This window comes from Equus caballus, chromosome 17 (genome assembly GCF_041296265.1).
Source record: "Equus caballus isolate H_3958 breed thoroughbred chromosome 17, TB-T2T, whole genome shotgun sequence".
Taxonomy (NCBI): Eukaryota; Metazoa; Chordata; class Mammalia; order Perissodactyla; family Equidae; genus Equus; species Equus caballus.
Window position 1 is genome coordinate 14,930,971 of NC_091700.1, and position 17,963 is coordinate 14,948,933.

The 17,963-nt window shown below is 40.1% G+C and overlaps 1 protein-coding gene across 1 annotated transcript in view; it reads right to left on the minus strand.

The window, feature by feature from the left end:
* Positions 1 to 288: 288 nt before the first annotated feature.
* Positions 289 to 17,963, minus strand: part of LOC138918605 (uncharacterized) — a 60,588-nt gene continuing 42,913 nt past the window's right edge. The window contains exons 4-6 of the mRNA XM_070240550.1: positions 4,439 to 4,466; positions 3,912 to 4,101; positions 289 to 3,444 (exon numbers count right to left, since the gene is read on the minus strand). Of these exons, the coding sequence (XP_070096651.1) occupies position 3,444; positions 3,912 to 4,101; positions 4,439 to 4,466 (219 nt within the window). The 3' untranslated portion in view covers positions 289 to 3,443. The remainder of the gene's footprint in view (positions 3,445 to 3,911; positions 4,102 to 4,438; positions 4,467 to 17,963) is intronic.

A 17,963-nucleotide genomic window follows, 5' to 3' on the forward strand; every position in this document is an offset into this window, starting at 1 on the left:
AAGAAAGAGAAGTGGAAAAAACATTAGATGTGTTGAATTGAAACAAATCACAAACTAGTCCAGTCATATCAATAATTCATTTAAAGTAAGTGGTGTAAGCCCTTTAATTAAGAGCTATATTGTCAGGAGGAACGGAAAAGAAAGACTCAACTATATCCTACCCATTTTAAATACAAAGACAGAGGGTGAAAAAGAGAGAATGGGACAGATACACCGGGCACACAGTAGGCACGAGAAAGCTGGTCGGCAGTGTTGATATCAGACGAAACAGACTTTACCACAAGAGTATTACTGGAGACAAAGAGACATATTTAATGATGATGAATCATCACTTCACCAGGAAAACATACAAATCTTAAACGTGTGTGTGCACCTACTAACGGAGCTTCAACATATGTGATGCAAAAACTGTCATGACAAAGGGTGAAATAGACAAACACACATCACGGAGGGCAATGCCAACAGCCCTGTCTCAGTAATTAATGGAATACACAGACAAAATTCAGTGAGGGCACAAAATACATGAGCACGACTATCAGTCACCCTGACCTAATCAAAATATTTAGAACATCTCATGCAAAACTGAAGAATAGTCATTCTATTAAAGTAAAAATGGAATGTTCCCAAAATAGACCATGTGCTGGGCAATAAAATAAGTCTCAGTAAATTTCAAAAGGCTGGAGTAAGACATTTTATGCTCCCTGACAATAAAGGAATTTGTATGAGTCAATCACCATGAAACATGTAGGAAAGTACCCAATACTAACAAGTTAAAACATGCAAATGCACATGCACATACTCACACGCTCACACGCACACCTGCGCGCATGCACATAGACATGAATGCACGCAAACGCAATCCATCCGTATGAAGTCCCAAAGCAGGCAAATGAATCTACAGTGATACATTGAGAACAAGGGTTAACACTGAGAGTTGTGTTTTCCGGGAAAAGCCAAAATAAAACTTTTTAGGGTAGTGAGACATTCTGTTGACTGAAACATTGATTGTGGTACTGATTAAATGAGTGTATACATTTTCCCAAACTCATCAAATATATCAAATTGTGTAATTTGCTGTATGTAGATTTTAATTCAATAAAAATTATGAAGGAAACAAACTGAAATAAAAGATGGTTAACTACCCTCTATGCTCTTTTCTGTCTCGGTAATGGAAATAGTCCTTTGTGAATCACAGATGTACCTGCTTGGCACCAGAAAACAAACTCCATCATACTTCCAGGCAATGGCAGGGGCCAGTCTTGACTATTGGAGTCACATGTCACTTTCAGTTTTGGGGACTACTGTTACTACCAAGGAGTATAGAAAAGAGAAAATACTTTGGATAAAAAATGCCCTTATCTTCTTTTTCAGTTTTGATTTTTCAATAGAGTTATAGTATAAAACGAATGAAAATAGTACCTCCACAAAATCTGCTCCAAGTGATTAAACACCTTCTTGCATGTTTCCTGGCTGGCCCTCAGGCTTACTTTCCTTTGCTCTCACTGCCTTCAGAACAAGATCCACATCCTCATGGATCATCCCTTCTTTAAGTTCTAGCCCCTCAGATTCCAGCCCACCGCAAGATCGCTCTCACTTCCTAGATGCTGCTGTCTCTCCAGAATCAAGATAATGTCAGTCCCTAAACTGAGGAACTATAACAAGGATATTGATGCCACATTGTTATGTTTGAGGAAGCCACTTATTCAACCCCGAGATTCCTCAATGTTGATGGAACATTTACCACCCTCTGAGTAACTCAAGGGATTAGGGAACAAAAAAGATCATTCTGTGCCCCTCCCATAATGAAGTTTGCCACAAAATGCAGGCTCATTAAAGCTTATTTTATTGAATGTTTATACCATTATTAATGCTTGAGGAATTTATACCATTCATAAGATTTACTTAATAAACTTACCATGGCGGGGGGGGGGGGTTCCTGATCAAAGAACAACCCACGTGAATGTTAGCAACACTAATTGATGTTGAAAAACCAACACCTGTTAGTAAGAGAGATTTCTGAGGTCCTGGGGTCAACCCAGTATTCTCGTATATTCTAAAATTTTCCTAGTACTCAAAAGTCTCCAAAATGTCTCTTAGAATGGAGAGAGCCAGTGATGTCTGATTTTGCTTAAAGTGAGTTCCCTAGATCTCAAGTACTGAGATGGGAACGGGTCAATCCCAGGATCTCATTCAGTGTGTTCCAAGGGTGAGTTACACAGAGTGAAGTCAGTAATTGTAAGTTGATATGGTTCTTCAGCTGGCCCAGCAATTGGTGATCCATCTCAGAATGACGCAGAGTCAACGAAGTGTAGGATTCCCAATGATGCACTGATCATTCCGGTATTGGAAAAGCCAAGCGTTTGGGGACAAAAAAAATCATCATATGGCTGACACATGGACTTGAAGACACTCCTACCAGCCAGGTAACTGTCACTGATGCTTTTCATTGATGAAGCCACCTTAAAGAAAGCTGTTTTACAGCGATTCTCTAAGAAAGTAAAATACTAACAGGAAAGGGAGAAAACATGTAACTGCTGTATTCCAGTGAGCAAAGTTTGTTGGCTTTATTTGCTGTTATTATTTTTGTTGAGTGTTGGGAGTTTACACAGGGGTAAAATGATCATGCTAATGATATTCTTTGTTACTATTCAACCATGAAAAGTACAAAATAAGTTCCAGGGCCAGCCCCGGTGGCCTAGTGGTTAAGTTCAGTGTGCTCCACTTTGGTGGCCTGTAATTGGTTCCCAGGTGTGGACCTACACTGCTCTGTTAGCAGCCATGCTATGCTGGCAACACATGTACTAAAAGATGGAGGGAGATTGGCATGGGTGTTAGCTCAGGGCAAATCTTCCTCAGGAAAATAAAATAAAATAAAGTAAGTTACAAATTTCTATAGCTACAGACATGTTAACTTGTTCCAGGGTATGGAAGGGATTAAAGGACGTACATTTGCTTCTTCCAAAGAAAGGCAGGTAAGTCTATAAAAATGTAAAGGCATTTAAATTTCTGACAGTGAAAGTAGACCCTTTAGATGGGTCTTTGTTTTCATAGCAAAATCTCCTTTGCAAACCAGCCCCGACATTAATTTAAACAGATGTAAGTTTTGAAGGCATCTTTGTTGAAATGACTTTGACAGATGCTACTTTCATCAGTAAAAGCAAGGAAGCAAGGGCGATACAAATAGGCTCCAGCAGACTTCATGTGTCCACAAAAACTGAATCTTCTTTCTCTATTCATGATTGACAGTCTTAGACAAAAATGGTAGAGTGGGAATTAAAACACATTTTGATAGCAAATGAGCTCCAGTATGAAGAGTGTTGGTGTGTATCTGACCCACAGTCTGCAAGTTTCCGGCAGGATGCCGTGCAGCTTCATGCGGACTCAGAGCTCCCTCTCACTTGCCGATGGTCACACAGCCACTTTTCTCTCTTCAATCAGAGGCGTCTGGAAGGACAACATAATCCATTCTCAGTGAAATAATCTCAGTCCATTCTAGGGGAAATCAGGAGTCCTGCCTAGGAATCACCTTGCCATGATATGTGGAGCTAACATAACACTTTTTTTTTTAATATTATATCTTTAAGAGAGAATTTCAAACAATCTGTTTCATTCACTGAACAAAAGAAAAGGAAAGAAAAAGAAGGGAAGAAAAGACTATTTTCAAGGCAATAAAGAAATGGCCATGTGCATTCTGTGCACGATCTGCCGTGAAGAACCACCAGCAAAGGCGCAGCAGGAACAGACGCCCCGAGGCAGAGGTTCCACAGGCTCGGGGAGGGGCTTAAAATCAAACGAAGCCAAACAGAAGCCTGAGTGATGGAATTGACCCTGCCACCTCCATAGCCCCACACACCACTCTAAACACTAGCAGACAGTAAAAGAGGATTAGGTGAAAATAACAGATAACTCACCAGCAGTGGATCTCTGCATAACTAGCCTCAACGCCAATGGAGGGGCAGAACGCAGGGAGATAAAGAACATCTTCCAGGGAGTCACCAGGTGGAGCATCCAGCGACCAGCTCCCCACAGTCTCACACAACAGTATCTCTAAGTACTGGTCAAAAAGAACCACGTGCATTGAAGGACAAGGTGATAGAACCGCTGAAAGAGATGAAAGGGGAGCTCATGGACCACAGGAAAGAGTGGGAGAGAACTAGAAGCTGCAGAGACAAATGCTGCATTTATTGATTATGATTTAATGATTATAAAAAAGATTGTTGATGTTTCTGAAAAACATGGAGCAGAAAACAATGTTTAATGATTTCATTGAATAAATATTTTGTGAACTAACTTATGTCTCCAAGTTAAAAGGGCATACCCCTTCCCAGGAAATGAGCCATACAACACTTTCAGCCCAAGAACAACCTGGGTGTGAGCTGAATTAAGTGGGGAAATAATTATAAAATAAATGTAGAACTCAATATGCAAAGGGGAATCCCTGGCAAGTCTAGACGTCCCTGCAGCATCTATGACAGAAGAAATGAGAGCATTTTAGACACACTCAAGTTTCCCTAAATTATAGAGGAATCAGTTCAAGCTATGCAAACCCGAGAATCTTTGTTAAAATTACTCTGAAAAATTATGTAATACATAAAATAATAACTAAAGAATAGTGAAATCACATAAAATAATTGCAAACAAACTTGCACCCATCACTGTGAAGTAATTTAAAGTACACTAAGACCAAACTGTATGAATAATCAGTGCAGGACAGAAGGAAAACATCAGGCATCTTGAAATGCAAAAGTAAAAATGCCACCTGCACAAATCAGGAAAGGAAATAAAGGTTTGGTGGGGGTTACTTTTTCATGTCCTCACTTGTTACAGAAAATAATCAATGGGTACTTTCAAAATGAGAACCATTTGAAGAAAACAGCTCTAATCACTTAATATTTTGCAGCATATTTTCTTAACTATAGTGAGATCTTTCAAGAAAAATACCTATTAGGGTATTAGGGTAGATGGTTTTTTATCAGAATGTCACCAATTTTCTTTTTCAGAATTATTTCATTTTATTTTTTCTGTTAATTCAATTTGAATTTGCAAATTGTATTGAAAAACAAGCCTTAAAATCACATCTCAAAGGTATCTCTGAGTGTTCACCAATCTTTTCTTTAGGCTGTCAATATCTCTCTGTATCTCCTGCCCTCTCTCCTCTCTCTTTCTCCACAGACACAGGAGGAAGCCCTGCAGACCTCAGGTCAAGTTGTCCAACAACAGAATCAAGAGCTGAATAAAAAGGAGTTTCAAATCACTAATTTTTGGACTGGCTGGCCATCCATCCAACTAATGGATCATGTAACTATACTTTTCCTCAATTCCTCATCTACAAAGCATGGGGTGAAATAATAGGATCCTTTAGAGTTGTTGGCATTAAATACATGGCGCACCCACTTAACACAGTGCCTACTACAGGTGGGGGCTCATTACAGTTTAGTTAGGATTAAGGAAAAGAAAACCAACTGCTTTACTTATTTATTTATTTCACTATGTTATTGAGAACATATTGGTTTATAAGATTGTATAATTTCAGAAGTACATTATTATGTGTCAGTTTCTGTATAGACTGCTTTGTGTTCATCACCAATAGCCTAGTTTTTATCTTTCACCATATGTATGTTCCCCTTTATCCCCTTCACCCTCCCTTCACCCCCTTCTCCTCTGGTAACCACGAATCTGTTCTCCTTTTCTATGTGTTTGTTTATGGTCCACACACGAGTGAAATCATACAGAATTTGTTTTTCTCTGTCTGACTTATTTTGCTTAGAATAATGTCCTCAAAGTCTATCCATGCTGTCACAAGTGGTGAAGTTTTGTCTTTTTTTTATGGCTGAGTAGTATTCCATTGTGTGTGTGTATATATATATATACATATATATATATATGTATATATTGGCTTCCTCACCCACATCTGGCCCCCACCCTGGCCAACCCCCTTACCAAATTAAAAACAAAATCACTCATTGTTATTTCTCCTTTGATATTCTTCACACAATCATCTACAAATGGACTTTTGATTGAGTCTTCCCTAAGATCCTGCTCTGCCATTATTTTGGGTTTTTTAATTTAATTTTATGTTCCCTTGATTGCATTTTATTTAAAATCAGCTTTTAACTTTCATCAGCTTCGTTCATATATATACACACACATCTTCTTTATCCATTCATGCATTGATGGGTACTTGAATTGCTTCCATGTCTTGGCTATTGTGAATAATGCTGTGGATGTGTAAACCTCTTTGAATTGTTGATTTCATCTTCTTTGGATAAATACCCAGTATTGGGATAGCTGGATCATATGGTATTTCTATTTTTAATTTTTTGAGAAATCTCCATACTGTTTTCCATAGTGGGCTCACCAGTTTGCATTCCCACCAGCAGTGTCTGAGGGTTCCCTTTTCTCCACATCCTCTCCAACATTTGTTATTTCTTGTTTTGTTCATTATGGCCACTCTGATGGGTGTGAGGTGATATCTCATGGTAGTTTTGATTTTCCTTAATAAATGCAGAGAAAGAATTTGACAAGGTCCAACATCAATTTATGATTTAAAAAACTCTCAATAAAATGGGTATAGAAGGAAAGTACATAATAAAGGTGATATAACAAACCCACAACCAACATCATACTCAACAGTGAAAAACTGAAGGCCATTCATCTGAGAACAGGAACAAGACAAGGGTATCCACTCTCACCACTCTTATTCGACATAGTACTGGAAGTTTCAGCCAGAGAAATTAGGCAAGAAATCAAAAGGATACAAATTGTAAATTAACAAGTAAAACCCTCGCAGTTTGCAGACGGCATGATTCTACAAATAGAATACCCTAAAGACTCAACCGAAAGATGGTTAGAAATAATCAACAATTACAGCAAAGTTGCAGGGTGCAAAATCAACTTACAAACATCAGTTGCATTTCTATACTCTAACAACGAACCAGCAGAAAGAGAAGTGAAGAATATAATCCCGTTTACAATTGCAACAAAAAGAATTAAATATCTAGGAATAAATTTAACCAAGGAGATGAAAACCTATACACTGAAAATTATAAGACATTATTGAAAGAAATCAAAGAAGACACAAAGAAATGGAAAGATATTCTATGTCCATGGATTTATAGAATATACATAGTTTAAGTGTCCACATTCCCTAAAGCAATCTACAGATTCAATGCAATCCCAATCAGAATCACAATGACATTCTTCCCATAAATAGAACGAAGAATCCTAAAATATATATGGTACAACAAAAGATCCTGAAAAGACAAAGCAATCCTGGGAAAAAGAACAAAGCTGGAGGCATCACAATCCTTGACATCAACATATACAAAGACCAACTTCTTTGTTTTATGACCTCAAAAACATGAGGACTCAACACTCATGTCCATGAGAAAAATGTTCTAACATCAGAACCATTTATGCAAATCTCCAGTCTTGAACCGCCGAATTCCTCACCTAGAACTAGTTTGTAAGTGAGCCCAGAACAAGAGAGAGGGAGGAATGAAGACTCCCGGGGAGGGGGGGCAGTGGAGGGTCACACAGCTTCCTCACCCACATCTGGCCCCCACCCTGGCCAACCCCCTTCCCAAACTAAAAACAAAATCACTCATTGTTATTTCCCTTTGATATTCTTCACACAATCCTCATCTACAAATGGACGTTTGACTGAGTCTTCCCCAAGATCCTCCTCTGCCATTATTTTAGGGTTTTTTAATTTAATTTTATGTTCTCTTGATTTAATTTTATTTAACATCAGCTTTTAACTTTCATCAACTTTGTTCAGCAAACGTATTCATGGAAAAAGGAAGGCTGACAGCCAGATGTTCATCTTTAGCTGCTACACATGTAAAGATTCATGTTACCAGTCAGAGCCAGCAGTTCTGAACAGGAAGGTGCCAGTTCTCCAGAAGGAAGAAAGGAAGTTTCAGGGACAAGGCGGAAAACACTTGGAGGAATCATCCATGACTGTTTCTATCTTTATAGTACATTCAAAGAGAGAGAAAGGAAGAGAGAGGGTTTGGCTACAAGAGTTGTTTTCAGACTCTTGGCTGTGAAGGACTATTTTTAATTGATCATGTAACAGGAAGGTGGAAAAATCTGTAACAAGTAAGAAATTGTAACATTGGAAACAATTAAATCCTTCCAGTGGCATGTTCTTTAAATGTCAAGTAATTACAGATGTTAGGGAAAAGTTCAGGAAGCAAAATCACACGTCTTCTGATAAATAGAGCAGAATCTGGCTGCGTTAACCATGTTTGCACACATCCGCCCACCTCTTCAGCTGTAGAGCAGCGACGTCTGTCAGCCAGCATTGCTGCACGTAATCTTGCCCAGGCTGTGAATTCAGCCTATTATTATTTTATATATTTTATATACGTAGGTTATTTGACTTGCCCCTGAAAATTTTTGGTGGAAGCCCCTTATGTGTCTGCTGTTGGGAGAGGTGTACGCTTGCTCCCATAACGAGTTCCTTTTGAGGCTTGTTTCATTTTTTTGAGACGAAGTGTCTCCATGGGAGCCATTTCTGAGATTGACAGAAGCAGGTGCCTTCCTGTGTACCGTGGGAGTAGTACTTGTTCCTCACACGAACGGCATTGGTACTCATGCTGAGAGTGACGGGAGTGACTTCATTCCTGACATTGGCAAGGGGAGTCATTCCTGAGACTGAATCTGCTCTTCTGCAGAAAACTGGAATAATATTGGTGTTTAGTGAGTATCTAATTATTGGTTATTCCCTGTTAATGTAATTAATAATTATTCTCTGGTAACAATTCTCTGCTTCCTCATCAGTAGGGCTAAATTTATGATCCGGCCTTTCTGAATTGAAAGACAGCATGTGTTGCTTTTAAGAATTGAAATCTCCTATATATTTTCAAACTAATAAAATATTTTACACTTGTGCATGAAAAGCTAGATCCAAGGGCACAAAATTGAGCTTGTATCTAAATCACCAAATATAGATCTGTGAGGAAATGCAGGTTCTAACTCCCAGCTGAGCTATAGCTTTTCACAGGTTAACCCCCTCCTCTCAAAATGAAAGCAATCCTCCTGCTTCTTAGAACCAGCCTTCTCCAATAACCCAGAATTAAATTTGCGTGGTTGTAGGCTTTTGTGTTTAAAACATTCTTCACTATACCCATGGATATACCTATCATTTCAATTCAAGCTACATATTTCCATAAAGATCTATTCCTTCCATCAAAAACACCTGATGTGAAGGCAGTCAGTCCTTTCATGTTTTTCTATTTAGCTGAACTAACTTGTTTCTGACGTCTTATGTAGAACAAACTCGAACTTCAGAACGTTGTCCCAATTGTACACAGAACACCCGTTTGCCCATCACTTAGACTCACAGATTGTTAATATTTTACCACATTTTCTTGATTTCTCATTCCCTCACCCCCTAATCTATCTACACATTTTGAAAGATTTTTGCCGAATAATTTGAGCATTATTTGCAGACATCAAGACTATTCCCCTAAATACTCCAGCACCTATCCCCTAGTAACCAGGACGTCCTCCTATGTGTCCCAGCTCCTCTGGGCACCTTCTCTTCTCCAGGATCCATCCCAGACCTGGCGTCGAGTTCAGCCTCCCGTCCCTGTGGTCCTCAACCTGATGAGTCCCACTGACTCCTCTTCCATTACATTGCCATTTCTGAAAAGTCTAGGATCGTTGTTTTGCGTAACTCCACTCATTTGGAGTGATTGTGTGCTTCTTCCTGATGACAGTCCGAACAAACAGTTGGGGCAGGAACACTGCAGAAGCAGCCTTGAGTTCTCCTCAGGCAACAGGGAGCAACAGGATGAGATTCCCCTAGTGGTGGTGCTGATGTTGCACATTTGGTTAGAATGGTGTCTGCCAGGTTTATCTGCTTCCAAGTGCCTTTGACTCTGAAATTATTAGGCAATAATAAATATACATTGATTACATGTATATAATAAATATGCATGGTAAATATCACCTGTGGGATGGTATTTGGAGAGTGTGTGTTTATCTTATTCAACAATTGTTCACCCAGTGGCGGGTGAGTTGGGACTTGCAGGGGGCTTGTGCAGGGATGTGTGGGAACAAATAACGCTTACTTCATCAGGGGAGGAGCTGTTGTGCTCAGACCTGAAGCAGAGGCCTGTGGGCAGGGATGTCCACTCATGGCTGGAAGACCCGCCTTGTCACACGACACAGGTGAAAGCTATCGTTTCAAAAATTAGGCATTTTTTCCTTTTACTAAAATTAGGACTGAATTTGCCTATTTAACTGTTTGTCCCACATGGATCCAAGGTAAGCTCTCCAAGTTTATTTCCTCCTACACATTCCAGTTATTAAATTCTGTGTAAGCAAATATTTTTCATGATACTTCAGTTGATGATAGGTGAAACCATTCATATAAAAGAAGAATCTATTCAAACCATCAAATAAAAACTCTTTTGAAGTTTAACATAGTTCTTTAAATCACCATATGCCTCTGAGGAATATGACTTCAATCAATATAGGCAAGGAAAGCATTTAGCTCCCAGGAAGGATAATCGATTACAAAGTCTGTCTGAGAACTCCCATGCTTATGGCTAAAAGGCCAGGAGGGCTTTATGTGTCATGGTAAGTGATTTACTCGAGTAGAAATAAGGCAGAGAGGAATTCTACTTGCCTCTGCTTGCAGAGAGGGTGGAAGGGCTTTGCTCCCATCCTGACAGCAGCCACGCTGGATAAACTAGAGTCACCCGAGTCCACTCGACACCCAAGGTGACAAGGAAAGCAGGTGGCCAGAGATCTGAGAAACGTTGGCCCTCCAGGAGGGTGAAGGCAACACGCGCATCTTGAAAGTGGTGAGAAGATGAGCTGAAATGTTTGACCCCTGGCCACAGACCACGTGGACCCAGGAGAGGCTTTAGAAACCCTGGGGGCCACACACAGCGGGGTGTGCAGCCTCTCTGGGCTCTTCTACCAAGACTCAAAGGGACCTGTACCACCTTGGGGCAAGTGGGGCTGGAGGCACCTCCACCAGGGAGAGGCCCAATGGCCCACCCCACCCCTTCTCCTGTGGGGACATCTGCTGAAGAAAGAAAGCTGTTACCTGGCACCAATGGGTCAGTTCCCTAAGGAGATTAATTCCAAACGCATGTGTGTAACAACAGAGCTTCTGACAGCACGGAGCAAAAACAAGGACTGATGGAGAGAGAGGCGAATCAGTTACAGTTGGAGCTCTCAGCGCCCTGTTGCTAATCAATGCACCAACTGGATAGAAAACCATCAAGGATGGAGAAGAAGCAAGGAACACCATCAGCCAACTGGACCTCCTCATCTGAAGGACATTTCCAGAACAACCCACCGACAACAGCAGGATGCACTTCCTCCAAGTGCACTGGATCTACTCCCAGGACACACCACCTTCAATGCCATAAAACAAAACTGAGAAAATTTTACAAAGTTGAAATCATACCAAGTATGTTCTCTAATCAGGACGGAATTAAATTAGAAACTGGTTAACAGAAAGACATCGGGAAAATCCTCAAATGTTTGAAAATTAAGTGACCCTGTTCTCAATAATCCATGAGTCAAAGAGGAAGCGAGAGGGAATAGAGAGCATCTCAGAGGAGGGAACCTGAGGACACAGGTGCCTTGCTGCTCAGAGGACCATGTCGGCACCCACTGCTTACAGTGGAAAACATGCAAAATCAGTTCTTGAAGATTCCACCCTATACACTAGTAGGAGAGAAGAAATTAACCCAAAGCACCAGAAAGAAGAAGTTAACAGAGAGAAGAACAGAAATCAATTAAATTGACATAGAAAGGTACTAGAGAAAATCAGTGAAACAGAAAGCTGATTTTTTAATAAAGATCCATAGAGTTGAAAAATGTCTAGCCAGACTGATAATGAAAAGATGAGAGAAGAGACAAATTAAAAATATCAAGATTGAAAGAAGAGGTTTTACTAGATATTTTACCGGGGCTTTCAGATGAAATAGGGCACACCCAGGTAAATTTTAACTTCAAATAACAATACATATGGGACAAACTCACACTGACAAACGACTTGTTTTTGTATCTGAAGTTCAATCATCATCATTATTATTATTACTATTAATTATTATACTAAGTCTGGCAACTGTACATACTATGGGCATTTAAATGACAGTGAGTTAATATTATGAAACTTTATGCCAATACATGTGATAACTTAGACAAAACGTACAAATTCCCTGAAAGACAAAAATTTCCAAAGTCCACTCACAAAGAAACATCTCTCATATCTATTAGAGGAACTGAGTTTGTACTTAAAATCCTTTCAACTAAGATATTCATGGTCAATCTGGTTTCACTGGAAAATTCTAATAAATAATCATAGAAGAAAGAAAATCAGTGCTTGAGAAATTCTTCCAGAAAACAGAAGAGAAAGGAATGCTTCCCAATAACTTATGGGAAGCCAGCATTACCCTGATTAAAAAAAAAAAAAAAAAGCAGACAAATACATTATAAGAAAATTATAGATATATGTCCTCATAAAGACATTGCAAAATCTTTAATATTATTAAATAAAACCTGATAATACATAAGAAACATATGACCAAGTGAGGTTCATTCTGAGAATGTAAGGTTGTTTTTTAATTCATCATATTAACAGACTAAAAAAGAAAAATAACGTGGCTATTTTGAAATGTAAAGAAAAAGCATTGGAAAAAATTCAACGTCCATTTATGACAAAAACATGCAAACTAGAAAGAAAATGGAAGTTTCTTAACCTGAGGAAGAGCATCCATGAAGTCCCACAGCTGACCTCACATGCTGTGGTGTAAAACCAGGACCACGAAGGACGTCTGTCTCACTCTTCCTACCGAGCATTGTACCACGAGGTTCTAGCCAGTACAACACGGCAAGAAAAAGGAATAGCAGGCATTCAGATTGGAAGGGGAAAATTAAAATTATCTATACTTGCAGACAACATGATCGTCTGGGTTGGAAATATTAAATTAGCAGTAGAACTAACAAGTGATTCTGACGAGTTTGCAGGATACAAAGTGGAGATAGAAAAATTAACTGTAATTCTACATGGTATCAACGAACAATGTGAAATCGAAATTTAAGCATACGATTTTGAATAGTACCAAAAACACCTTGAAATACTTAGGTATAAATGTTAATAAAAGTATGTATAAGGTCTGCATGCCAAAAACTGCAAAATACTGATACGGGATAACAGACAAAACCTAAATAAAGGGAAAGAAATATTTTATTCATGGATTGGAAGTCACCATACTTTGAAGACATCAATTTGTCCCAAATTAACGGATAGACTCAGCACAATCACCATAAGCATACGAGCAGGATTTTCTTGTAAAAATTGACAAGTTCATCTAAATTTATACAACAAAGCAAAGAACCTAGAACAGCAAAAATGATTTTCAAAAAGGAGAAGGAAGTAAGACTGACCCTACCTGATTTCAAAACTTAGGATAAAGCCACAAGAATCAGTATGTGTGGTATTGGCAAGTGGGTAGACACACAGGGCAAAAGAGAATTGAAGGTCCACAGAAAGACCCCCACAGACGGGGGCGGCTGACTTCCGACAGCGACAGAGAGACCATTTGGGGAGAAATGGCGACACTTTCAGATCCAGAAATCTATGCGCAGAACGCCTGTCCAGATCTCCTAGGGGTGCAGCTCCCAGTTAAGACGTCGGTGACATGCAGCAGTGTTCCCTCCCGCAATGAGAAGGGAGAAGGGGGGGGCACACAGAAAGAGGATAGACAGAGAGGACGAGAAGAAATGGCGATGTCAGCTCTCACAGCCTGAGACGGCTGCTTCCTCCACATTCCCATCTGAGGTCCATCAATCACCTGCAGGTCCTTGAGTATCAGGGGCCACTGGTTTCTAAGCATGTTTGATTTTTTAAAGGAGGTGATAACATACTAAGTAGATGCTAGCTCAGTTTATCCTTTTTGAGTTATTTTCAGGGTAGAAACAGGTTGACCATATCAAGGCATGCAAATCACATCATCTTTTTCTTTCTCTCCTCTTTTTTTTTTTTTCTTTTCCCTAATTCTCAACCAAAATTCCTAACATCTCAAGAGGGTTGACTGGATATTTGCTACTCTTATATTATACACTAAAAATACAGAAGTAAGATAAAAGTTCTGTTCAGTTATATGCGCTGCCTGGTGTCTTTAAAGTTTCTAATTCATCTCAAAATTATTTTAAAAGTAAACAGGGGAAAGAAACATAAAATAGCTCATTATTTGCTCTATCCAGTCTACCCATGATTCTCTTTTTATATTGTTAACTAAAAGCAGGAAATACTATTCATTAACAAATACTTTAATTGCACAATTGCAGTTGAGGAGAGTGATTTTGCATCAGTGGTTACCGTCCTCAGATACCACTCTGGTGCCACGTGGTTGGCTCTCTCCAAACGTTGCCACTTAAAATACATACACGCGTCTCCCACTGTGCCTGACATCATTGGTTCCCAGAGGGCAAACCTCTGCAGTCTTGAGAGAGTAGGTGGTATTTGCCTTGGGCCCTGACAACTGGCTCCTTTTCTTTAATTTTTGAATGGGTGACACAACCACACTGTTTAAAAACAATGAAATAGTAAAAATATAAAGAGTCACCTGCGGTGGGGCAGCAACTAGCAAAGCCTTGTTGCTCCCGAGTCGGGGAGCCAGGGCGGGGGCAGACGGGGGGCACCTGCACGGGGTTATTGGTGCTGAAGGAAACGCCCACCATCTAGTGGAGAAGACACGGGATAGAGAGGGCAGAGGCTGGAGTGTCCAGATGTGGTGCTGTGGGAAGGACACGGTATTCTTTATGGAAAGGATAACCTGAATCCAATTATAAGGAAACATCCGGCACAAAGGAGGAACATTCTGTGAAAAACTGGAAGAGTATTTTATTCTACAAAAATGAAAATGTCATGAAAGAAACAGGCTGAGGATCTCTTCCAGACTGAAGAATGAAGGGAGACGGAAGCTCAGGGCAGCACGAGATTCTGGGCTTGATGCTCCGAGGGAGAAAAAACACGCTCTGAAGGGCATTTGGTGTCAATAGTGGATTAGAGAAAGGAAGTGTGTGAATGTCGAGTTTACTGAGGTTGATATCGTGTGTGGCTCCAGAAAACAACATCTCTCTTCTTAGGAAATACGCTCTGAAGTTTTAGGGGTGAAGGGACGTGGTGTCTGCACCTTACGTTAAAGTGGGTGTCTACCTAAATGCCAAACCGTCTCTCCTCACCTCATTTGCTGACAAAGAATTTGGGGGAGGTGCCCTGGCATTCTTTCTACTCTCTTCAAATCTTCTCTAAGCTTGAAATTGCTTCCAGACAAAAAGGTAAGAAATAACAAGTGCAATAATGGGTTTTTTTGTGGGGGGTGTTCCTGTTCGGACTTATTTCAATTCAGATGTGGCGTCAAACTTGCGTGTTGATTTTGGCGCCTAGTTTTGTCAACGGTGGTTCAAACTGTGGTCAATGGTGTTTTTGAGAACTGCTTTGTTTCTTTGAGTCACACAAAAAGTTGAAATTCAGCCCGTGGGCGGCCAGGAATCCTGGAAATTTCAGGGGAGCTTCAGATCACTGCACAGTGTGGACTTCTCCTCATCTCTTCACCGTCACTTAGCTCACTGTGTGGCTGCAGTAGGTTGGCACAGCCCAGGAGGGGCAAAGGCTGGTGGGCAAGCCCACCACATCCCCTGAGCCACTCTCAACTGGGGACCTCAGGTCAGATGACGGTGACAACACCTCAGCAGTCTAAACTCTAGCTTCAAAATGAAACAGCACAACGGAAAGACAATTCAACCCCACGTCAGTCCTTTCAGGGAGCAGACCCATCGTGTGTTCATTAGGTAAACGTCAGGCCCCACATGACCGTGAGCCTCTGCTTGTGCTGCTAGTTTTCCCAGCGGAGCAATGCTGCATCCACACAGTGTGTGTCCTTTCCCAAGTCCGGCATCTGCTATTCCCCTCCTTTGGGTCCTAAAAGATCCATCTGCCCCTCTCTGTGCAGTTACTGAAAGCTCAGTATCTTAGTAGTGCTCTTATTTTTATTTCATTTATTTTGCTTTATGATGGTGGTCGTGTCAAAACATTCTGTGGGACGAGGGTGTTTATTCCAGCAATGGAATTTGTCTGTCTGTCTGGAGGTCCACTCTCTCCCTGCTTCTCCTGAGTCAGGTGTGGCAAGTTACTGCTTCCTGATCATTACGTAGGAAGAGGAACTTCCAGGTATGCCCAGCGTACATGAGGAAGGTTGCCAGGGAACGCAGCTTTAGAAGAGCGTCGCAATGTTTGCAGCATTTCGCTCTTAAATTGCACCTCAACTGATTATAGAGAACACAAGTAATGGGGCCACAACTTGGACCCATGTGCGCTGCCTGAGAATCTCATTTGACAGCTGTCCTTGGGAGAGATTCCCCCAAATGAAGCCGTCTGCCTTTCAGGTAGATAGACATGGGTGTACATTTAGATAGCTACAAATGTAGGTACAGGTTTAGGTTGACATTTAGACTTGCATTTGGACATGGGCATGGTTATGTATTTTCAGGTTTGGATTTAAGGTAAGTATAATATATAATGAACCTGTAACTTGCCTGATGACAAGACAGGAGGGTTAGGACGCCCTGGGAACCTGACGATGGGGCGCGAGGGTTAGGATGCTGTGCTGTGGGCACCCTAACCCTAACTGTAGCCCTAGCCCTAGCCTTAGCCCTAACCCTAAGCCTAACCCTGTTGATGAGACAGGTGGGTTAGGATGTCATGGGCCACTGGTGATGAGATGGGAGGGTAAGGACACATTAGGAATTTAACAGAGACAATTATCCAATAAAATTTTGTTCCAGAAACAGATTAAGCTTCTCAAATCATTCATTTAGTTTTGCCTGGGTAAAGGCATTTTCTGTTGTAATTCAACCTAGAGGAGAAGAAGAAATTTGAAATCACTATGGAGATATTCACCCTCTTTAGCTGGTAGAGAATTTCTCATCGCATAAATGTAAATTTGCTTCAGATTTTGACACCTTTGAGGCGTTAAGAATAGAAAAATAATTCACAATTTAAATTTGTCTAAATTTAAATCTTTTTTTTAAAGGTTGGCACCTGAGATAACATCCATTGCCAATCTTTTTTTCTTTGTTTCTCCCCAAGCCACCCAGTACATAGTTGTATATCGTAGTTGTGGTCCTGCTGGTTGTGCTATGTGGGATGTCACCCCTGCGTGGCCTGATGAGCGGGGCTCTGTCCATGTCCAGGATTGGAACTGGTGAAATCTTGGGCCACCGGAGTGGAGCGCATGAACTTAACCATTAAGCCACGGGGCTGGCCCCTAAATTTAAATCTTTCTGTTTAAATTTCCACATTCTTTTAATTATCATGTTAATTCAAACATTTCTTCTCTTCATTTCTATCCTCTTCAATTTTCTCTTGTTTCCTTCCAACATAAAATATGAGTTTGTTCTTGTGTACCTTTATGTGTGTGAGTATATTTATTTGAAATAAAAACGTATACACACATATACATACAAGTGAGTTTTACTTTTGAACATTTTCTTTGGACTCAACAATATATGGCCACACATTTTACTTATTTCTTGCAACATTTGTCTGATGTTACATTTGCTTTCCCAAATTATTTTCAGAAACAAGGAAGCTGGATCTCAGGGAGGTTAAATTAGCAACAATTTCATTAAAAAGTCATTAAAATTTATTGTGTAATTTCTTGAATTATACACAAAATGACTACTATTTAGTTCTTTTATGTGTGTACCAATGCATTTGTGGGGAATGTATGAGAGTTTACAAATTCGGTGTGGTAGAATCTATCAGTATTCTCTCCATTGCTTTTTTTCTTTTATTATTCTTACCAAAAACCTGAGCAGTCACTTTAATATTCTTCACTTTTGAGTCTTTGTTACAAACAAAACTAAAATTGAAAATTTTCCTGCATCCAGTGGTAATATATCACCTTTTATACATGTTTCCA